This window comes from Plectrocnemia conspersa, unplaced genomic scaffold (assembly GCF_051122295.1).
Source record: "Plectrocnemia conspersa isolate PC_06_02 unplaced genomic scaffold, ASM5112229v1 ptg000004l, whole genome shotgun sequence".
In the NCBI taxonomy this organism is placed as follows: Eukaryota; Metazoa; Arthropoda; class Insecta; order Trichoptera; family Polycentropodidae; genus Plectrocnemia; species Plectrocnemia conspersa.
The window spans coordinates 13,801,056-13,826,442 of NW_028277168.1; the positions used below are offsets into that span (position 1 = coordinate 13,801,056).

At 29.3% G+C, this 25,387-nt stretch overlaps 1 protein-coding gene across 3 annotated transcripts in view; it reads left to right on the plus strand.

Moving 5' to 3' along the window:
* Positions 1-25,387, plus strand: part of Bx (LIM domain-containing protein Beadex) — a 71,065-nt gene that overhangs the window by 43,578 nt on the left and 2,100 nt on the right. For 2 of the 3 annotated variants that reach the window (XM_088184707.1, XM_088184708.1), the window contains 3 exons: positions 9,595-9,935; positions 11,208-11,333; positions 25,011-25,161. In XM_088184707.1, the coding sequence (XP_088040833.1) occupies positions 9,595-9,935; positions 11,208-11,333; positions 25,011-25,161 (618 nt within the window). Of the gene's footprint in view, positions 1-9,594; positions 9,936-11,207; positions 11,334-25,010; positions 25,251-25,387 lie in introns of all 3 variants that reach the window. The other variant, XR_015809373.1, reaches the window with a different exon arrangement.

Consider the following 25,387-nt stretch of genomic DNA (forward strand, 5'->3'; position numbering starts at 1 on the left):
TGCTTTATTTTGAGCTAATATAATATTTACATTATTAGATATAATGTTTATTGGCATTACTAAAATACATTTTATAACAAGCATTATGTAATACTTTAGCAGCGTAAATTAAAAAAAATTGATTAAAAATATCTGTTATTGTAAACCGTTATTTCATGATTAAATGTGATTTGAATTGAAAGAAAATTGAATTGCTTATAAATTAAGAGCGTTTTAAGTGATTACCCAGTGTGACGTCTATAGATAACGCTTTTAGATTCAGACACTCTTATTTTAATTATTTTTATATTGATTATTTATTTTTACGTCTTTATATCGAATTCGGTGCCTGATGCAATTAAATTAAACTTTAAAACTTCCACACAAATAATACAAACGTTAAAAACTATTTTCAAAGTTATGTCCATTGTCGGAATGATCTGTTTAGATTCGGACGTTTCAAAGTTTCACTTTATAAAACTATTCCGTGTGTACGTAGACGCGGTGTTGTTTTCTACATAACTGTTCGAAGTTAGATCCGATCTAAAGTAACTAACTGGATAACTGATCGAAGAAGTTGCATTGTCGGAATGTCAGATGGTAAAATTTCTACTGGATACCTGCTAGATTTGACTTTTGCCAGCGAAAAAGTTTCACATACTGCAGCCACCGTTGCATTGTTTTGATTCTATATAGTTTACTCTGTATGTCGAGTTATTTTATAATGTAATAAAAGTATAATTTATTAGATTGTCTTTGACTAGTTTATATTAGCAATATTAAAATTACAGGGGTGCGAAATCGATATTTTTTCTACCCCCGTGCAAGTGTGACGGAATAGGTTTTGCGGGCTGCTAATCAAAAACATTATAAATGAAAGTGCTTTCCCATGGAGCAAATTAAGTCTAAGTAATAAGGGAGTAGAGCTTCTCTGTCCCTTCTGCGTATGAATGTTTCATTACTTCTCTCGCTCTGGAAATATTCGTAATTCATCTGAGGAAAGAAGTTATTCGCACCGTCCCAGCCATGCTCCTAGATTAAAGAAAAACTTAAAGGGAAGCAATCTGCTAAATAAGTACCACTCTTTCTGGTTAACGTACACAATGGAGGTACTCGCTTTTCATTGTTAGAAGCTTTATATTTATTGCACCGTTTAATAAATGATATATTTATTTTATAAGAAAGTGTTTATTAAAAATTCTTATTATATTTAATGTAATTGCTATTATAATAATACATATTATCATCGCTAACGTAAATATCTATATAATTGCATAAATATTGATACGATTAATATATTCGTATATATATATTTACAAATAAAACAAAAAGTCAATTTAAAAATTATATGCAATTCCACGTTTAATTTGCAGTTTATAGATAAATAAGAATTTATTACGTTTTATGTGATTTAATTTTATCACGTAAAATAAAATAGTGATATTTACTTTTGTGAATTTTTACATCCGGTTGAACACAATTAACAACTACTAAGTAGCGAGGCATCAGACTGAAATCAATGTCATTACTATATATTTAATTTATTTTTTTTTAACTTAATTTTATTTAAAATATTAATTACGATATGCATCTGCGAGATTAGGAATATGTAGGAAAACCTAATCTGCGATGCTCGATCGAAATCATAATAATATAATAATCATTAACTCTGATCTCCCAGACACGTTAGAAATTTAATAACACTAGTATTAGTCACTGGTATATATTGTTGAATTGGTTGAAAAGCATAGAAAGTAGTATGATAACTCAATATCTATTATTAATGGAAAATATATTAAATTATTTATTATATGTATGAATATTTACAAAAAATTAAATATACGTTGCAAATAAATTAGAATTGTTATTTAAATATTTATTAATTTATGCATTGAATACATTATATAAATAAATTAATCAAATTGTAATGATTCTGTGCTTATTTAGTAGTAAATAAATGTATTTGATTCTACTTAATTATTTTGAATATATTACTACAAACTTTTGCTACAGTAAAATTAATATAGTATTTAGGTTAAATTGAAAAATAGTAGAGCTAGGTTAAGTTTAGTTTTTTTATATACATATGTACTATATTAATAGTGATACCCATGAGAAGTGAAAAACTTTTGATTATAAAATTATGTGAAATTTACGAATGCATTAATATTGTTATATTATATATTTCAAAAAGACATATATAAATATATCAGGTAATAAACAACATTTACAGTAAATATTACTTTTATAAAAGTGATAATTAAAGTTGTCTTTAATCAAACAATGGATCGGTTTATACATGTATTGTCATAAATAAATTATTTTAGGTATATTTTGTAGAGCATCTTTTGACACAGTCTCATCATCAGTTGCTTGGCATAAATTCTAAGCTTTTTCATCAAGGTGTGGCAGCACTACCAAAGCCATTGTCTTGAAGCTTCGTTTTTCTTGTTGCGTTCTATTTTCACCGTTGTAAACATCTGACTTTTAAAGATTCGCCGGCGAGTGATTTAAAGAGCCATTAACACCAAAAATGACAAGTGGGACACCGAACTGTAGCAATCAAACAGATTAAAAACGACAATTAGTATATTTCAAATAGCATGTGTGTTCACTTTGTGATCAAAGTTTACTAATTACGTCGATAACAGAGGTATCCACTATAATTTGAGGCTCGGTCGATTTCACGAGGGCTTTTCCGTCTTTCGACGAAAGCCGAAGTGGAAAAGCGCAGATTACTCGAATGAAGTGATCCCCCGTTCAAGTTGGCCACTTCAGTAGTCTTTTGTTAACTAAAACTAACCCCCTTGAATGTTTACCGTTGCCTAGAGAAAGGTCTCTTTTCAACCCTCGCTTCTATAATTTAATACAATGCAAACCTTAATTTTATAATTAAAATCAAATAAACACATACATACATTTGATATATTTTTTCACTTGAAGTTATTTATCGGATGTATTATTTCGTTTATACCGTCTTCATTTTTCACAGTATCCAATAAAAGTGTATATAAAACGGAGGTATAAGTCCGGTCTGACCGCGTAAGCAACAATCGCAAATCCAATGAATCTGATGAAGTCGAGCGTTAAATTGTTGGTTTATAGTGAATCAATCACTGCTACCCTCCATTCCCGTTCTTTCTCTCTCCATCCCCTAAATCACCCCTTTCTGGCTTGCAATCTTCATCCCTCATCCCTTTAAATCGTTTCCAATTCACCTTGCGGAGGGCCTCTCTCGCGCCGTACGTAATAAAAATCTTTATTAAGCTCGCCACGAGATGTCTCCGTTTGTTTAGTCAAGCTTTGAACCAATAAAAAAATCCATGAATGAAACTGCCGACAATAATTCATCATAATATTTATGTTTCGATGGATAAATATGATACATACATATTTATGTTCATATATTCAAACAGTGTCGTAACTTGATTTTCGTGGAAAATAATAAAATAAATATAATATAATTGTTTATAAATATATTTATATTATTTCTATAATAAATATAATAATTGCTAGTGTCGAGGCTTTAAAATTAAATACTTTTAATTTGACACACGAGCTTGTATTTATTTATTTATTTCATTAATTAATTTAGCTAATATAGCTGAATAAATTATATATAGCAGTCTATTTTAAACAATAAAATATTAAAAAAGAATCAATACTCAATTAACATGGCAATTTTTCCAGATTTTTTGCTTTCGAAAATTTTTAATTAAAAAAAAAAATTGTAGTCTTTTCAAATACTAACTAGTCCATATTTTATTTAACAAATAAAAAGTAGATATAAATTTATAGTTCATTCGAATTAGTTAAATCAGTTTTTTCTTTACTTAAGAATTGAATAACTATTTAATTGCATCAGTGGCGTAGCTAGGCTATGTGCCGCCCAGGGCGATCCTTAAAATTGCCGCCTCCCCCCCCATACATTTTTCGCAGGGTCATAAAATCAGCATTTCTTAAAATAATAAATTCGATTATTCGTGGATTTATATATGTTTTAGTGCATTCAGGGTACCACACTAGACGATCCCATCGCGACTATGCCGCCCCCAAGCAAGTGCCGCCCGGGGCGGCCCGCCCCCTCCACCCCCCCATAGCTACGCCACTGAATTGCATTGTTTCTTGATGACTACCTTGTATTAGAAAAAATACTTTTTAATAAAAATAAAGACATTCTCACTGTGTTTTTTAAGATGAGAAAAAATAAAGTATCTGGCATTTTGGATGCAGCCTTAATACTAAATATATTTATAATATGAACTGTGCAATGTATAAATATTTGCGGTGTTAATTTCACATTTATGTCATTTACTTTCCTCTTTTGGCTTTGCCTGTATACCTGTTGCTTCGTTACGGCACTGATAATGAATAAGACTATGTGTGATAGACAAAAAATATTCCCAAAAATTTAGACAAATCTCTGATACATAAAATCGATAACAAAACACATACATATATCCTCATATTAATTTAATCTTAGCATATTATTTCACTAATTAATTATATTCTATTATTACATATCTGCGATAATTGTATTAATGCCAATTCCACATAGAGCACGAGTTGTTACTTTGGAGTATCAGTACAGCATATTCCCAAATGTGTTTTAGTCGTATATTTCGGGAAACGTATCCACAATTGGCTTCAATCGAATCTCGGCGGACGCCAAACTTTATTAGCGTTTCGGCAAATTTGTGTCCGGCTAATTATAATGACGTCAATTAAAAATTCACACACGTCGCTTCATTAGTTTTTGTATATTAATTAATTAAAATGCTGTACCGCGAATGCATATGATTAACGCGGACGCGATCAATATACCTCCTAATTGGTTTAATTAATTTCGAATACGGTACTGTAGTATGTTAGCCAAATATATACACATGTTTGTATACATATACATGCACGAAATTATCACTAATTGATTGTTATGTTATGATTGATTAAACGAAATTAAACTCTATAATATCGTGTGTGACGTTTGCGAACGCCCACAATCATCACGCTTTTATTTTTGTCGTGATTTTTATTTATATCAAGCAGAAGTTGTTACAAAATCAAACGATACTATTATAATTATTTACTTATGTATCGTATGTTTTAAATAACAAGCAATCGGGTAACTTCTGAATATAAATAATGGATCAACTTCTAAATATAAATAATGGAGCTTTTGTGGAATTTTTTATATCAATTTAGAGGCTCGCAATATTATTATATAAAAATAATGTAACATATTTTTTGTTATATTCATTTATCTACTCCTTAATTTATTGGTATTATTTTCTAAAAAATCATTTATTGGTATTATTTTCTCAAAAAACATTATATAAATATAATGTTTTTTATTTAATATTTCTTCAGTTATACATGTTATTATGTAACTATATGGGATACCTCAAAACAGTAAAATTTCGACCGCCGTACATGTACGGCCATACCATTCAAAGGGTTAAGCAAAATAATAAATAGAGAAACAATAAATACAATATTTTTAGAATCGTAAGAAATATGTTACTTATTCTTTTTTTATTATGCTTATATTTTTTTAAATAAACGTTTGACAAGGAAATGGTAAAATTAAAGTAGAAATTTGCAAAAATATAAATTCAGAATTTTCACAAATGTGTAACACTCAAATTTTTATAAAGAAAATATTTCTTATTTAAATTTTAAGTGAAATGATTGGTAATGCGAAAATCATTCTGAATATTCGTTACTATATCTATCATATATATAAAACATTACAAAATATTGAATTTTTAAATTTCAAACTATCTTAAAATAAGATAAATTTGTGTTTACGTTAATTTAATAATGTAAAATTATGTATATATTAAATATAAAAATACTGAACTTTAAAATATAACCAGAAAATTATATTTAATATAATCTAATTTTTTCATATAGTACTTATTAATTTACATATATTTAAATAATATAAATAGCAAATGATATTCATTAGAATCATAAATTACATATATTAAAACAAAAACTTTGTCATAAATTACATATATTATAATTCAATAATATATGTAATATATATTTAAATAAGCATTATATCACATTTATAATGTAATTATGAAAAATAGCAGCTTTATAAATCGTTTTCAGGGGATTTCAACCAACTGCATAATTAAATTAAAGGTCATTTTAATGACCGTTTTGAATAAAAGAAATACTCAATGTACTCCTAACATAAAATACTGGCTTAACAATGAAATAGAGAGCTCGGGACTAAACAATTGCTAAAAATTAACAGATCACCCATTATCACATCCATCTAGAGGTTTTAATCACTAGTTAGCACAAAAAAACTACGATTTGTTTGGAAAGAATGCATTGCGTTCAAGTCTGCGCAAAAAGGCTATTGTTATTTTTACCCTTCAGTTAATGATCGCCGAAAGTGGCCAGGTAGAAGTTTCACTTTTAAGGCGTAAACATATTTCGTGAGTGTGTTTAAAAAGCGATACAATTGGCCTACCAACATTCTCATCTGCGAGTTTCGAATCAACAATATAAAATATGTGACACTAGGTAGGCAGAGAAAAAGGTACAGGCAGAGAAGACGCTTCCGAGACTCAACTCCAAGGAGTTCCAGCACAAGACATTTCAGCAGATAATTCAGCATCAATACAATATCACAGTCGACAATAATTCGCCGACACTCCAACGAAAATTCTCTGACTTTCAAAAGTAGCTATTTCGATTACACCACTTGATAACCACAGCTACATTTCGATATATGCTTAAGTTAAAACATATGTGAAATTGGAAGAATAACGCAAATTATTTACAGTTTGCTACAATAATATAATTAGTAGATAGATCGTATTAAATTTAAAAAAATCCAATAAAATTAACGATTAGTATATTTAAATAGTACTATGATTTTATCAATAAGGTTTTATATGAGTAAAATTGTAAAAATATACATCAATTTATGCATAGGTGATTTTAAGCGGTTATCTAATCTCATGGGATGAATAGTTAAATGCATTAAACTACATTGATCAATTATGACGATATTCGAGCGTAAATTGTGCACGCATATGAGCTTTGCGCCATTGTGCCACGTGGTCCGTTAACGTTTCCATTTAATATTGTTAATTACTTGCCAATGACACGAGTGGACGTGATTGATTCCGCCGGCTACCATTACAAATCATAATTAATTAGCCGTGACAGGCTTAAGCCATCAGTACCAGAACAACAATCAGCCGTATGTAAATATTAATTACGGACCATTATTTTCGTTTATAATCACCGACATTCGACCAGAGCTTGCAATCTAATCAATCTGGGCTAATTGGGACGAAAACGAGTACCGAAAACGTAAACACACATGCGCCTGAAAATAAAATATCACATTCATAACTCTGCTGTGTCATACGAGCTATTTATAAATCAAAACATTTTTTATCTATAGCGTGATGATGATAATAAATGCATAAAAAAAAATTGTGACTGGTTTTAAAGCCGTGCCCCGTTATTCCGTGAGGGCGTTTAGCGGAAAAATAAACCGCATTCCGGCCCTGGCGACTTAATTAAAATTGAAATAATGAAAATGCTCTGTTTCTACGTATGTAGAAAAAATATATACACGTCTATATAAAAGCACCCTCGAAAGCCGAGACGTGAAAAATTACGTGAAATAAAAATAATCACATTAGTTGGAAACTATTTTAATTTTACACGTGAACACCCAGAACGCTAGGACTAAATGGGAATTAATGGCTGTTTAATTAATTGCGCGACGTTTTTATTACGACTCCGGTGCGAAATATTATCATAAATTGTTAAAATCATGTGTGTTGCTTTTTTGGTATTTTTTATGGCGGCTCATTGAATTATGTCTAATTAAAAAAGTTAGTTTGATAGTTATATTTTAATTACAGTTTAATTAATCTATGAATATTTGATTCTAGACGTACGTGACTTTTGTGAAATAATGAAAATTAATTCGAGATATATTACTCTTTATTTTCAAAATGATAAGTTAACTATTATATTTTAACCTATTCATTATGTAGTAAAGAATGTGATAAGCAATAATTAAATAAGAAATATATTTTAATGTAATAATTACGATATTGTTTTTGTTCTGATAACCAATGAGAATGATTTCTTATCTGTATAATATACATACACATATAAATAAACCAAATGTTTATATTCATGTAAATTTATGACTAATTGTTACATAATTTAATGTGAAACATATAACTTTTCCTTATGTGATAACCAGTGATGTAATCAGACTATTTTTAAGTTTTATATATCTACATATGCATATGTATTTTTTATGCTTTTTAATTCACAAGTTACTCATTTCAAGATTTAAAAATTTTAAACATAATTTTAAGTGAATTTTATTAAATTTATAACTATTTTTATTTTCAAAATTTAAAATAAAAATTTTAAGCAAACATAATAAGAATAAATATATCATATATTATGATTGAAGAAGAGTATTATTTTTTTATATTATTTACATATAAGTCATATAATTAGCACATTAATCAGTTTCGTCAGTGAAATAGAACACATTTTATTAATTTTGACAAAATTTATTTTCAGTTATTTTAATATTTTTGATTAATAATTGTCTGCACATATGTGAACTAATAAAACAATTTAAATTAGTGAATTAATAATAACATACTATGTGCATTTAAAAAGTACAACAATATTATTCTAAATAATTTTCTAGCACTGTAGGACTTTTACACATAGAAAACTTAAAGATAATTTATACTAATTATATTATTATTTAAATTTGATTTTTTTTATTATAAATCTGATGATAATGGCTTAACAGGTTTCCCCAATGCGTCACGATAGCCATTATACAAACGATAATAAACATTAAAAAATATTAAAAAAACAGTAACAACACACACCTTAAATATATGAGCACCATCCCACATTTTTTTCCCGCTCTTTATAGCTATCACCAAAAACATCCTTTTATTTGGCAAGTTTGTTAAGAAGCTGGAACATGAGTATTACAAAACTTATATTATCAATGATAATAATACCTAATTAATATTTAGCAAACATAATTATGCATTGCAAAATTGTAATTAGATCATGAATTGAATTTCTAATTAACCATATCTAATTGAATTAATACATAGTAATCACCGAACAGCGCACTTAGGTGATTACTAATTTCAATATGTAAATATCAAATTTGCGATTTATTGGAAAGTACCATTATTATATTGGACACTGAAAACATATTATTTCGAAATACTCGAAGCATAAATTAAAAGTAGGTACTTGTATACATATGTATTATATATTTTGGGCCTCATTGTGTGATTTACTTTTGTAAGTTCAACATTTATACACATTAAACTCTCTAATTTAATTGTATGTTGTTTAAAATTTACTGTAAAAATCGCTATTAATTTATTCTTAATGTCCTATATATAAAAGTAGTGATCTCAAAAAAAAAAATTGAGTATGTATCACTAGCAATCTATCTAGAACATTTCGTGGTATTGAAAAGAAATAATAATTACGATATAATTGTGTGTTGTAAGTGTATGGTATATTACCGGTGTAATGATTCAGTATTAAAGTATTTTTTTTTATTCTTTGCAGAGCGACAGGCGTTCCCTGTCATTGGTGAACGGCGGTGTTGGATCCGTGGTGTCTGCAATGACCATGGACGCCAGCAAGGAAGCCGCTTCCGGCACGGTGGCCGGAGCGCCGGCTGTTGGGGCTCCAGTGGGGCCCCAGTCGGGTGCCGGCACGGGGGCTGTGCCCCAAGAGTGCGCCGGCTGTGGCAAACATATAACCGAGAGGTATTTGCTGAAAGCTCTCGATCTTTTGTGGCACGAAGACTGTCTGAAGTGCGGATGCTGCGATTGTCGATTGGGAGAAGTCGGTTCGACACTTTACACGAAAGCTAATCTGATACTCTGCAAAAGGGACTATCTCAGGTGAGAATTGATATTATTTAATTATTCAAATTGTAGTTGTATACAAAGGATATTAGCAAAACAAAGCTACAAGTCCAGAAAATATTTCTATAACAGTTTGTGATATATTTATATAATAGTTAGCTATTATTTTTTTATTATATTATATTGTGCACAAAAACCTTATTTAATTCGTAAACTTGACTTGTCGATGTATGATGAAAACTCAGAGTTTTCCAATATAAATTGTTAAAATTAATTTCCGTGTATATAAGTCAGATAAATTCAGATGAACCTTATGATATTTAGTAATATATAATGAAACAGTTAATCAAACTGGCAAAACCAATTAAAATACGTCGGAGATTTATATTTTATTATTTTAAAATGATAACGATATAATTATTTATCAAAAAAACTGTAGAAGCATAAGATTATTTTTACTTTTATAAAAAAAAAAATTTAGTTATTTTTTAAAGTTATTTATGTTAATGGAAATATTTGATAGCTATTAATAACGAAAAATCTGATTATGAAATATAAAAGTACAATAATCTAGTCATACTTTGGTCAATTACATATACACATTTATAATCCATATTAAAAGTACAATTCTATTTGTATTTTTTGATAAAATAAAGTTTATTTATAATTATTATTATTTGTATATTATTGACAGTAAAGGCGAATATCATTGTATATCTATTATGTATTTTAATTAATAATAAAAAAGATAAACAATGCTATTCCCATTGAACAAAATATGTATATCAACACTAGTAAAATAATTTTATAACTTTTAATTCAATTAATCTTTTATGGTGGCTTACACACCAGACAGATAAGGTAAGATATTATCAATTATTAGAAATTAAATATGAATTAGTTATTAGCATATTATTAAATAGACATGTTTTTACTAGAAATATATAATATCTTACCGTATCTATTAATCGCCACAGTAATATATTTTTTATTGAATATATACATTATGAAAAGAATAATTATGTATTAATCAATAAACATAATTATAATTAGGAAATGATTTTACATGATCATGGAATTAATTAACATTTTAAAATTCACAATGTTAAATGTGCATTATATTAATATTCATAATATTAGTTGCACCCGACTGATTAGCAACACACGATTAATTATTTATGCAATAATTATAATACACCCCGGCGTGCCCGGCGATTCACGTCGCTTTGTTATTAATTAACCGTAAATTGATCGTTGATATAATAATTAACTAATAAGTTAATTAACCAAAACGTGATTTGATCGCAGGCTCTTCGGCAACACCGGTTACTGCGCGGCGTGTAACAAAGTCATACCAGCCTTTGAAATGGTCATGAGAGCTAGGAACAACGTCTACCACTTAGAATGCTTCGCCTGTCAACAGTGTAATCACAGGTAAGACATCCGGTTAATGTCGATTTTGATTTCTATACTATTCTATAACTATAATAAATACGTTACCGACGCTTTTGTGAAATCTGAGCGGTATCGAGAAGCATTAAGTAGTAGTAACTGTAATAATTCCATATGTATATTAGTATCTAGAGTTATTACAATATATGCTTATTTATAATTTTTAATATGTCGCAATAAAGTTGTGTAAGATATAAGTAATTTTTTTTTATTAAATGCAATATATACATACCTTTTTTAATTAAATGCAATGCAACTAATACCACTATGAGTCAAAGAACGAAGTATTTTAATCATTATTTTTAGATAAATTAAGAACATTCTCGATGTTCTAAGTTAAACGCGAATAATCGAAGGACTGGAACAGATTGATCTACTTCGATTGATTATACCCGAATCGTAGAGAAAATTTTTGAAACAAGATAGAGATAAAAATATCGTCTTTGGATTATTGAAAAAACAAGATTCAAGATCGTAGACCCCACACATTTTTGTAATCTGCCAATTTCTTCTTATCTTACTATTATTGCAGTTCTTTGATTATGAAAGAAAAGATAAGACCCATTAGAGTAGTTGAGAAAATCAAATTTAGCATTCAAAATAGTTTGTAAATTTTCAAACTTCTAGCACGAACACATTTTTTCTTATACAGCGGTATAAAAAATGCTGTGGTTGTAAAACATTTTAACCTATTCGTACAAATTGAATTTTTAACAAAATTTAAACGGGAAATTCTCTATTAACCATTTCGAGAAGAATCACTAGTCACGCCACGAGCAAGAATATGGGACGCGATCGCGACTCTCTAGGGCACTCTAAAGTGGCCGACCTCTTAGCAACTGCAAAAAATTACTGATTAAGTAGACACTATGTTGAAAACTCAATGAATTGTATCATAACTCTCATAGCAAAAAGGCACTCAGAATCAAATGCGGATACTACATGTACTTTCTCTTGTAGAGATATATTAGATTTTTTTAAATTCTTTCCAATAACAAGGAAAACTTCGCTTTATTTGGATTTCAAACAATGGAGCCATATTTAAGGACGCTACGAATTACCGTAGCACACAGAATGCGAATCGCCAGTAAATTATTAAATTGACGCGCGCTCCGCATAACAAAGCCGAGCATCCTCCACGCCTTATCACAAATTATGGCGATGTACATAAAAAATCTAATATAATGGAAATATTACTACCTAAAACACCTCTGCCTAAAATTATAATATGTAATAAATATAATACTAAAATAAAATATTTTCTTGATTAGTTAATTCTGTATATATTAATATTAACATGTACATTAAAAATATAATTTTGTGTAATAAAATAAGTGCTTCTAATTCTATGAGTAAGCCGCGTGGTAATTATTTAGTTTCTTATCTATACGAGTGTCTGGTTGAAAATAAAATCAAAAAATTAAAACTTGACAGTTATGGCGTAACGGGGCGAATGAAAACAAAGTGAAGTGGTTATTATGACATCCACCCTCCTGTCACTTACCCCCGATAATCATTTGTGACTGAGGGTGTTTTTTAATTAAAATTATTATTTTCACGAAGAAACGACCGTCATTGTTTTTTAGATGATAACAATACAAAAAAACGACGAGGTACTATATTAAAATATATACACTGAGACAGACAGTACTCGAAATGGAATAAATCACAAATTCTAGATCTTTCATGAAATAATATATAATAAAAAATATATATTTTTTATATTTTTGTGAATATCTTGAATCAAAGTTGGGCTTCAGTTTTTTAAGTCTGCAGTGTACAATATTTTGGTTATTTTAATAGATGTAAGTTAGCCACTAATTATCACATCCATGGGAAGGAATACAAATACATGATTAACTTGATCTTGTAATATTTTCCCACATACACAGCTAATTATATAATTATCAATTTATGAATATCATATTATTTATTTGTAATTATTTTCTACTCAACAATGATATGATATCAAATAAATATGAATCTGACTTGATTTGTGCGCTTTGTCGAATTTTAATTTGTATCAATTAATGCGAAATTCACGTCAATGTTTTAATTGTGTTAACTTTTTGCTATCAATTTGTTTACGGCCGCCGCTAAGTGAATACCGAATGCATGTTGAAATTCACCCTCGGACTGTTTATTGAATTGCGATTTTATTAATACTTTAGTTCTAAAATTTAATTAACTTTCGCGAGTTACGGCCCATTGTGATGCGACTCGATGTGTAACGTGAATCATATACACAATATATGAAAAAGTGTTATTGAAAATTTTGCATTCTATTCATTATTATGAATTAGCGCTATTTCATAAGAAAATAATTAGTTAAACTATGGAATAGTTCAATAGTTATGCTATGCATTGGATAATAATTATATGTTACCGTTCAACATTATACACATAAAAAAAATCAACGACTTATTAATTCCCTTTTTCTTTAAACATATGATTAGCTCAACTTTTAATTTAATAACTGTATTAAGGCTTGTCCACAAGTAAGTGCAATACAGTAACTGCCATGACTTTACAAAACATCCGATACAGTATGAACTTTTCCAGCTCGAATAATCGGCATTAGAGAAAAAGTTTTTAAGATAGAATAGTGATGTAGATAACATTGTTTAACATAACTTTTGTGACATATGCCTTCACAATATCTCTAAAATTAGAATTTCTTTTCAGAATGATAAATACATTAAATCTATTACAACATTTATAACTGAGAATCAAATTACGAAAAACTGATTTTATAATTGAATATAAGTAATATTAATCTTAGGTAAGAGGTATTGCAGTGCATACCAGCTTTAATTATTTTCATATGTACTCTAATATCTCTTTTATAGTTTTTATCTTCCATCACTGTTGCTGTTTACTCCAAATTTAATCATTTTCGGACGCTCAATCCTCGTTTTAATTGAGTCGCCTCTTTATGGTGCTCTACGTCGACTGTTGGTCCGTTTCGCCGTTATTTACAGCAGCCCTTTTGTGAGGTGGTCGTATATTTATTTTTTAGTGGCCATCCATTATCATCCGCAATAACGGACGAGCGCAAAATGAAATGTGACGCTTTTCATCGTCCCGCATGCAGCCACGGTTCACTTCCTGCCTTTTATTGTTTCAACTAAATTATCATCAGTTATTAAAAAGGCACACACCGCACAATGAATTGTAAAATATTATAGGGCGCTATCGTTTCGCTCGATTGTTTCCCGCTTTACGTGTGCGATTTATCCGCTTTGTGACGGCAGCACAATTGTTTCGCCGTTTTTGACAACTGTCTGCGTACTTTGAGGCTTCGCATATACTTTGAAATGTTTAATGTTATTGAAAAATACAACACGAATACATTAAATTTTTATTTCAAACGAGTGACATTTGGCAGCAGATTTAGCATGAATAACCAGGAGAATCCACTCAAAAGTTAAACAATCTTATACCGTTCTATAATAAATTCAAAAGCTCCATAAGATAAAAACTCTAATCAAGAAGAAAGAGCCTGCTTTTGTTAAGTGGAATATGTTTCATTTACTAAAATATTTTACTCGGGTATACATATTGTTTACTTCATATATGTATATAGTTTCTTATTACATAATAATATATAGAGCAAGAAAATCATTGTAGAAATTGGCCAACTTTACTTTTAAGTAAAATAATACTTGACTTTGCTCTTGGTATTCTGATACATATACATATGTTATAAAAATCTCACACCTTTGAACGAATATTCCATTGCCACTTAAATTAACACTAAAAAGAACGGAGAATTCAAAAAATCAAATAAATCTAAAATCTTAACAAATTAAATAAACCTCACAACGTGTTATTGGGAAAGTTTTACGTTGCTATTTTTATGTTATTGAAATCAGTTTTGGTATCTTTAGTCACAAACAAACTTTTTAATTTCGCTATTAAGATTTGAATCGAGAACGGTATAGCAACTTTTTATTTTTTGCTACAAAGATATGATGTGAACTTAATTTATATATAGTTAACAATATTGTGCTATTTGTTTTTACTTATTAGGTTATATTTTAAAGATTCGTTTTAAATATTTTCGGATAAATTTCATGGTGATTATACCCTTTTCGTTTCTATAAAATACAACAATTTTTATTTACATGTATAATGCTAGTTATGCTAGATTACGATACATTATACATGCAATTTTCACAAAAATATTTTTTCACAACAAAAATATTTTTGTGAAAAAATAACTAATAAATTGATAGCTGAAAATTAAAAAATTCCCAGACTCCAAATAGAGGTTTCGCAATGAAAATTATGATTTATATTTTATTTAATTCCTAGGAATTATATATATATATATATATATATATATATATATATATATATATATGTATATATATATATATATATATATATATATATATATATATATATATATATATATATATATATATATATATATATATATATATATATATATATATATATATATATATATATATATATATATATATTATTTCTAGTTGTATATCAAATATAGTATTATTTTTGCATATACAGTTAGTTTTAAAATGACAAGCAATTCAAAAAATAAAATTAGTATTTATGATTTTCTTGCCTTTTATTAAAAAAATATAAAACTGTAATATTTAATGCAAAAACTTAAATACTATCAAGTGCTAAGTATATAAAGAACCATCTCAACTAATATCTACATGTTACTATGTTAGTTGGGGAAAAATATTTTTGTTGTGTAAAAAAGGTAGGCAAATTTATTTTGTTAGGGCCAGATCGTAAATATTTTGGGCTCAGCGAACCAAGAAGCAAAATTTAAGTGATTATAAAACGCCATTTTTTCCCAATTTTTAAACGCAATGTATGTTTTATATTAGAGCACTGTTTTTATTTTGATAGCCATTATATAGTGTTTACAACTTCTTCGCGAATCAATGGTTATATTATATTTTTTGTTCAGATTGTATTTGATTTCTGTATGTTTATAATACGTGTGAGCTTGAAAAAAAAGTATTTTTTTCAAAATTTAGAACAAAACAGGGTAAGTTTAAAAATACTATGATATCTGCAGCAAAGGCTATTTTCTACAGCATTTAATATTCGATAATAAATGCCGAAAGAGGGGTTTTTCGTTGATAAAAATTTGCATATGCTTCTCTGAGCTTTTATTTTTTTAAACAAGCTCACTAAGCTATGGAATTGCTGTATGATAAAACAAGTCAGGGGATTCGACTTTCATATTTGATAAAAAAGAGTCGTGGAGCTGACGAAATTTAAGTTCACGAGAGCAAGTAAAGTTCATCACTGACATAACTGGTTCAATAACACATCCCAGTTTAAGATGCTTCCCACAATGTGCTTGTTAGTAAATAATGCAATAAATTTTGTACTTACACAAGCCTCATATTTATTTAATATTAAATTGTTCAAAATATATTTTTGCCACTATCGAATCAATTTAATTTCAGAATATACTTTGTTAACGTTTTTCAACTTCATTTGTATATGGTTGTTCTATGAAGATTAATTCTGGAAGCCAATTATTTAGTCACTTTAAACACTGGTGCAAAACTAGTAACTCACTTAGTAACTAACTGTTTACAAAAGCCTTTAAAAATGGATAGTTACTGTTACTATTTTTATAATATGCTTAACAGTTTTAGGAACTATTCTCACAGAAAAACTGCTTGATAAAATAAATCCATTTATTGGACACATTTCTTTAGCTTCAACAATCAAACAATTCACCATCGATAAATGGCTTCTATTTTAATTATATTTTAATGAGCTATACGTGAAATGACTATAATTATTTTTTATAAAAAATAATACTATTTATAATATTTTGGTTATCAACCATTCAACCAGTTTGACCTTTGTGGGCGAAAATCCCAAGGCGCCGCGCCTAAACAATTTGCAAAAGGCGCCAACAGCCTACGTCCTTTGAGGGTGTAATCTCACTATTTAAATGATTTACGAGGGGGACCTCTTATTGCGTCCCTTTAACCCGGCCAAAACAAAGAATTGAAATGTTAATTGGCGTATTAAATCATAAGCTCGGCGATGGTATAATTTATTTGGGCGAGAGGTAGTATAACCGTTTCATTTTGGGCCGCACAATAGGAGCTCAGAGTTATTGGGTACATCCAGAAAGGTTCAATTGTCGAGGAATTCATTGTCTGCTTTCGGCTCCATTATTTGGCTCCTGAACGCGGCCACGGGATCGACTCCCGACCGGCGAATCGATAAGGATAATCTTTTGTTGGTTTTAAAGGTTCCATTTGAATTCGGTGTTATTTGTTACGGGTAAAACTTCCAGTCATCGCGGCCGGGGTACAAACGAGCGGAAAATTAACGGCCACGAGAGCCGAGATTTTATTTCCGAACGTAACGAGCCTCATGCGCAACGTTTTAACAATACCTGTGCAATACTTATGAAACAATACTCGCGCTTTTGCTTTGCGTAATAAATAATATACAGCAGGGCAAAAATTTGTTTTTGTTAAATTATATATTTTTCATAGATCGTCCTTTAGTTTATTTGTATATTTTAATAACTTACACTATTTAATAATGTCATATTGCTCCTAGTATTTCAACTATGAAAATATGACATCTCCTAAAAAGCAAGAAAAACTCAAACCATATTGTACAAGAACCTGGCAAATAAAAAAAATTGATGTGGATAACTTAAAAATTTTCCAATAAAAAACCAACATTGCTTCTAAAAATATAATATAAAATTTACATGATCTAGAGCTGCCTTAGTTCAAGGAGCTTATATGTATGCTTTTACTAGTGTTGCATTTATAGTTTTTCTTAATAAAATAAATGCATTTAAATTTATATTTTTATTATTTGAACAATATAGTTTAAAATTATAATCTGTCGTATTGTCGCTCATGTTGAATAATTAAATTTCGCAATTGAATAAAAGCAACGATTGCAGCGTCAAAGTTCCGCAGTGGTCGCCATTGATACCGTTAATGCTGGCGGGATATAAATTATGAATTCTAAAACGCTTTAAACTGGCAAAATCAAACAATGGTTCGGGGGCCCCATTCAGCATGGCCGGGGCCAGATTTGCCCTCGAATTAATTAAATACTATGACATAATTAAACCTGGATAATGCCTGTGCGGTGGCGGCCACCGCAGCTCGCTACTGAAACGGCGCAAGCAGCATTATTATTGCGATTGCAATAATTTAATTTTCAACGAAATGCGCTCTGTCTGAAATTGGAAATTCTTTGAATTCTGACCGTTCAGAGGAAAATATTTAAATAAATACAAATTAATTTGTGGTTGAGATGAAATTAAACATATATTTTATGTGTACAAATACTACATTCTGTAGTCAAGATATTAACTTTAGAGTTATTTCGAATCATAATAAAATAGTAGTCATAAAAGTAAATTTGATAACATTAATACAACATATTTTTAATGGACAAAGTACCAGCTTATAGCAAATTATTAAAAAAAAATTGCGTTACGCTACCAAATATAATCATTAAAAAAAAAAGGCACACCATGATAAAATAATATTTAAAAACTTTGCAATAAAGATACCGTCCACATATTTCTTTAAATAAAATAACACAACTTGTAAGTAAAACATGAATATTAAATGATTAATCACAAACAAATCCCTTAAATTTTCTTTAAAAAATTAAAAAATCCTCCACATATTAATCTATGCAATTTTTTTGCATAGTTACTTATTAAGACACAAAAAACATATTTAATTAAAATAATACATATAAAGAAGCGAACAAAAATACCATACAATATCAAAATTAAATGATACGAACCGGACCAGCTCCTCGTAGCTGACATTAAATAGGTCAATGTGCCATAGGCGAGTCGAAAAGTGCGGACGTCCTAGCACCGACGTTAATCAAAAGAGGACACGATCGTGATTCTCAAAGACATTCTGAATAGAGTCTCCAATTACTCGAACCATCAACTACTCGAGTATCGAATATTAAAATTTTAAAATACTCGAGTACTCGAGTACTTTCGAGTATTTACCAAATGTACCAAAATAGCTATTACTCAAATTCGTGCACATATAAATAAATAAATTAAATACTTAGTATGTTTATTTTTACAATTATTTTAACTTCACGAACATACTTTTTAAAAACAATAATGCAAAAAGTGTCTCGAATTTAATATTACTGCTAACCTTTGGTTTTATTATTCCCGTTATGGAAAAAACCCTTTCCGTTACTGTTGATATTGATCTCATTGTCATTAACGCGTTGGATAAGGCTTCTAATTTATATCTGTTCGCTTTTTATAGATATAAAATTTTTTGAACTCTCTTTTTATGTTCTCTTCTTTCATTCTCTTCTCTGCTTTTCTCTTATTTCCTTCGACTATTGACAAAATAGCGTTTTGTAATTCTTCTTGAATAGATTTTTTTTCTTAACAATATACAATATTCTACTCCTTCTGATTAATGCGAAGAATTTAAATCTATATCCTTCGAAGATGTATTCGGGTGAATCCCTTTCACTCTAGAGCTAAACGGTTCGCAAAGAACTGACTTTACTTTAAATGCCTTTAAAACACACAATTGTTTTGATTTATATTTTAAGCTGAGGGATCAGTATAAACAATTTACAACACTTTATGCTACAACTGCATAGTCATAAAACCTAAAATTTTTTTTTGATATTTCATATTGTTCATTGCCATAAATTAGATAAATCGGGACTGTCGAACAGAAAACACAAAAGAAATTTCTCCGTCGTACCCACTAACATAGCCGACGACCGGAACTATGCAACTATGGAACTATGAAAAAATTATACCTGATAGTAACCGCTCTAATTCGGGACTTCGGGCATAAACGCCAAATAAAAGCAAGACGTTAACCTTTGCCAGACCGAGTTAAAGTTATTTTTGTTTCTAAAATATTTCAAAATTTTGTAATTTCGAGTATTAATTGAGTAATTTTCAAAATACTCGATTATCAAGTACTTGAAAAATAGACAAGTATACTCGAGTATCGAGTACTCGATTACTTGAATTGGAGACTCTAATTCTGGAACTTAAAACTGGAATTCCTCAGAATAGCAGTACCCTTCAGTAATTTGAGGAAATGTTTAGCGATATATAACTTTTTGTGAGAACTCAGCGAATCGTATCCCAACGCTCTTAAAATAAAGGTGCTGGGATATAAGAATGGATAACCACATGTCCTTTTATAAAGGTACATTAAAAACCTTTTTTGAATGTTTTCGACTAAAATGGAATATTTTATTGTTCTGGGATTTTAAATATATATAAATATAAGGACGCGAATAACTTACAGATCATCAAAGTGAAACACGTTCCTTACAAAGCCGAGCATCTTAGAAGATTTATCACATACGTGGTGTATGTGTAGAGAGAACCTCCACTTTAGTGATTATATTATTATATTAGATCTTTAGTGAAAGTTTTTTAATCAAAATGTTTCCACCTAGATCGTAGGAATAAAATGATGACGAATGGGATCCATAAAATGAAACATATAGCACTTTCCAACACTAAAGGGCAGACGATTAACGAAAGCTAATCTTCATATAGAGTCTAAATCACTCTGTAGAGAGAAGGAGTCCGCAACAAATCGAATGCATTTATACAATTTTAAATCATATGCATATGAATATAATTTCACTGACTGTTGAAGTGAAATTATATCTAAATACATTTATATTTACAAAAATATAATTTAACTGAAATATTATGCTGCTCTATGTCGCCCAATTTTTAGATGCAAATCATCCATTTGCTGTTTAAGCCTAAACCTAACTTAATGAAAGTTCAAAAACTATACTTTGTTCTACAAATTTTATTAGATCAAGTTAGGTTTAGAATATAATTTCACTAGTAGAAATATATATCTACCAGAATGCATTACGATATAAATTCACTAAAGTGTCAATGAAAATATAATCTCATACATATTACATATGTATGACTATTTTTTATATTTGAAAATATCTTATAAAACTGCAGTATTTGTAATTATCGTTTTTTAATACATATTTGAACTCGTGACCTATGGGTCATGGGCTTAAATTGACGTATATAAAAACTTGATTATACAATCTACACTGCAGTTAGCAAAACGCAAGGGTATCTAGTGTCTGCTTTACTTCCGTCCTTAAAGCAATATTTAACCTTTATCAAAATGCGTTTTATTCGCACACATAACAAGGGTTATTAAGAAAGTATAGTAAAAGTGAAAATGATCTTTTACTCAGGCTATATTATCGTTTCTGCGAGAATTTTTTATTGCAGTACGTATTGAAAATGATAATGAATCAATTATTTTTTAGCAAATTTATTGACATTTCTGCTTATGGCACATATGACTAATTAGGGTAATAAATTTAAAGTAGAATAATACGTGTATTCATTGGCACTGTCCTTATTGAATCAATTTAAAAATAGCTATTTAAGCTTTTTGAAGTATTATAAATCAATTTTGTACTAAAATGCTTTAGAAATATTTTCTGATCTTTGTACCTGTACTTTTCGAATATCCCTCGTATAGAGACATTTGTGACTAATAAAAGTTGTGAAACAATTTCCGCGTGTATAGCGCTAGGGCACCTGAGAGAAGGATTTACCTGTGCACACCTCTATCGTAAATGCAATAAGACTAAACTACTCGGATAGGAACTCCAAGACCCTTCGTTGGGCCATCAGCCAAAATTTATTCGGGACCGGCTGATTGTTTATTCATAGTGCACCACCGTCGATCCTTCGGTCCCCGACTGCTCTTCTGATGCGTTTCAAATTCAAATATGATTAAATTTGAACCAAAGCGTCGCTTAACCGTGCCACTTTTGTCCAAAACCGACCATTAAATCAAACCATTATACAAATCACAATGAAGCATTCAAACATATACATAATAGATTAAAAATCAATTTATGACTCTAGCTAATATTGTAAGTGTTTCTGAAAGCATTTTGTGTTCGTTTAGCGTTACCTCAAAGGCACACAGATTCCCTCATCCAATCTCGTCAAGTGTGAGGATATAGCGCGAGTTGTCAGTAGTTCATGTCATCTCCGACTTGTTTATTTTGTTTGCTTGTTTCCAGAGATGTCTCCACTTCCGTCGCCAATGGAACGGTACGTGTGAATTATTAATGCCGATATGTTATTTCCCTCCTGTGCTGTACAAACTGAGACCTTTGATGGCACTTGAGAGATTTATAGAATGCTATTCATACATACTATATTTGAGTATGGGATTTAAATCGCATTATTTATTGAAATTAATAAAATTGAAGGTCTGTTAAATTTGTAAAATTAATAACAACGAGTTTAATACTATGAAATTGTTAATCAAAATTTGGGATGTTGAATTTGATCAGCAGTTTTGTACAAATATAATTTAGTATTGCCGTTATCGATATAACATTTTTGGTATATCCAGACATTTAAAAAAAATTGTAATACGCTTACAGCATCATAAAACATTTGTTCTAAGAAGCTTTAATCGCTTTCAACAAAATTTAATTCAGAATTATTATTGTACTCTTGATTTTCCGGGTGCGGTTAATCAGTGCTTAAAATAAATAAATTTTATTTTTTAAATTTATTTTAAATTTTGATGTTATTAAAAAATTTTATAACAGACATGTGTTGCGATAATACATCTGCAGCTAATAAAATTAAAATGTGATTTGAAAAGCAAAAGAGCTTAGATTTTTTTATGGGATTCAAATAAAAAAAAGTTCCTGTTCATTATTATAACCAAAAAGAAGCATCTCTGGATAGAGAGATCTTAGAAGTATATAAATAGATATCTCAAGTGAGAAATTTGTTAAAAAGTAAAGGGTTGTCACAGAAACCAGTATTGTTAATAGATAATTCCGAATAAAAGCATATTGACGGTAGCAAAATTTTTACAAGTTTGATTTACCCCATGGACCAAGGTATTATATCATCAATGAGACGGCTTACTATGCTGATCTTCCCAAAACTCTTGCTAAGAAAAATTATCGTTTGACCAATTTATGGAAAAAATAACGTCATTGGTTGCTATACATGGAATAGCACAATCGTAGTAAAAAGTAAATCCAGTAACATTTGTTCGATCAAGGATATAGATTATTGCTAACGTGGAAACATGTGGTTTTAACTTTGAAGAGACTGAGATAAGTGATATATATGAAATATGCAGATTAATGGAAAATTTTAAATGCTTTGATAATGTCGATCGGGAAAATATTGAGGAGTGGTTTCATTATTCAAATGATCTAAGATTTCAAAAACGGATATCATTTTTATTGTCACTTTAACAGAAAATGAATGAAGTGATAATACAAGTTAATAAGATACTAACAATTAAATTTATCAGTGATTTCTAATGACATGTCTAAAGAGTATATGAATATAAACAATATAAAACTTCTTAAAACAATCGTACTGACATTTGAAAATTATTGAGTGATTGGCAAAAGCAAACGATATTTTGTAATATTTTTTTTATAAATAAAAAATAAAAAATATTTATGTATTATACATATTAAAAAACGAATAAAAATGATAGCTCGGATTATCCGTGCCCATCCTTCCCAGCATTACCTCGGATAATCAAGGGTATACTGTATTTTTTAAACTACAAAGCTTCAGCGGTTAACCCTGAATGTAGTTTGATTTTATTTATTTTGCGAATTTAACGACAATAAAATAAACAATTCAAGTATCACAAAAAACAGAGTGCTCTTGGGAATTTAATTATTAAAATATTATTAGATGTCAGAAAATAACAAATATTATTACAAATTACTTAGTGGTCTATTATTTTTTTGATATAGAAAAATAAAGTAACAATATGTCATACAATTACAAAAAATAATAAAGAAAAGTAGTTTGAAAACAAGTTGTTGCTATCAAAATGCTACTTTAAAATTATTATTTAATTGGTAATAATAGTATTACAAAAAAAAAAATTCATGAATTGAGGCTTGTTTCGTGGCTATAAAATCATATATGTATATGAACAGTGAGCTAATTGTTTTATGTATATATGATACATATGATCGAAATTATTACATGTACTATGTTGATAAAGTTATTTTTACTTTCTACCTCTCAACCCACAGTCCAGTGACAGCACGTGTCTATGATAATATATTTGTTTGTGCATTTGTTTGTCGGGGCCAAGGGCTACCGGGCCGCTGATTTCCCACATGACTTGTAAAATGGTTTAAAAGACGCCTCCGCCCCCGTCGATATTATATGACACCGGCCCTGATTCAATACGGACTCCGGGCCCCGGCAATTTGCGGAACAATCTCGCAAGAGTTTACGTGTTCAAACTTGATCAGACGCCTTTGGGTGCTTTGCGGCCGAATCTCAATTGGACCATCCGCCGCGTCCGTTTTGTTTGTCTAATCAATTTATTCACGCGAAAAAGGTTTGAGAGATAAGAAAAGAGTCGAAAAATCGAAGCGAATCTGATATGGTGAAAAATAACACATAAAAACATACCAAACGGAATTGGACGCTTATGTTTTTTTATGATATTACTAAACTTTCAATTTGGCGTCATAATGAATGAGGTTAAATTAATTTTATACCATATTATGAAGCTATTAGATAATTATTTAATTTGTATATGCCATTTGGTTAATCATTTTTTTCTTTTGCAGATTTTGTGTCGGCGATCGCTTCTATTTGTGTGAAAATAAAATTTTGTGCGAGTACGACTACGAAGAACGACTAGTTTTTGCAAACATGGCTTATAATCCTCCGCCACTATCACACATCAAGAGACAGACAACGCATTTGCCACCTCTGCCGGTTAGTATTATTTTTATTATGTAATAAATCAGACTTTAGTGGTTAGAAACTATAGAATGTCACTTTTTTAAAAATAAAAATCATAGACAGTAATATCATTATTACAATATTTAATTCAATGCAGATTATATATTTACAGATTTATAAAATTTATATTTTATTATACGATGGCTAAAATAGTTTATTAATTATATTTTTGAAAATGTCTTAATTTGATGTCTAATTA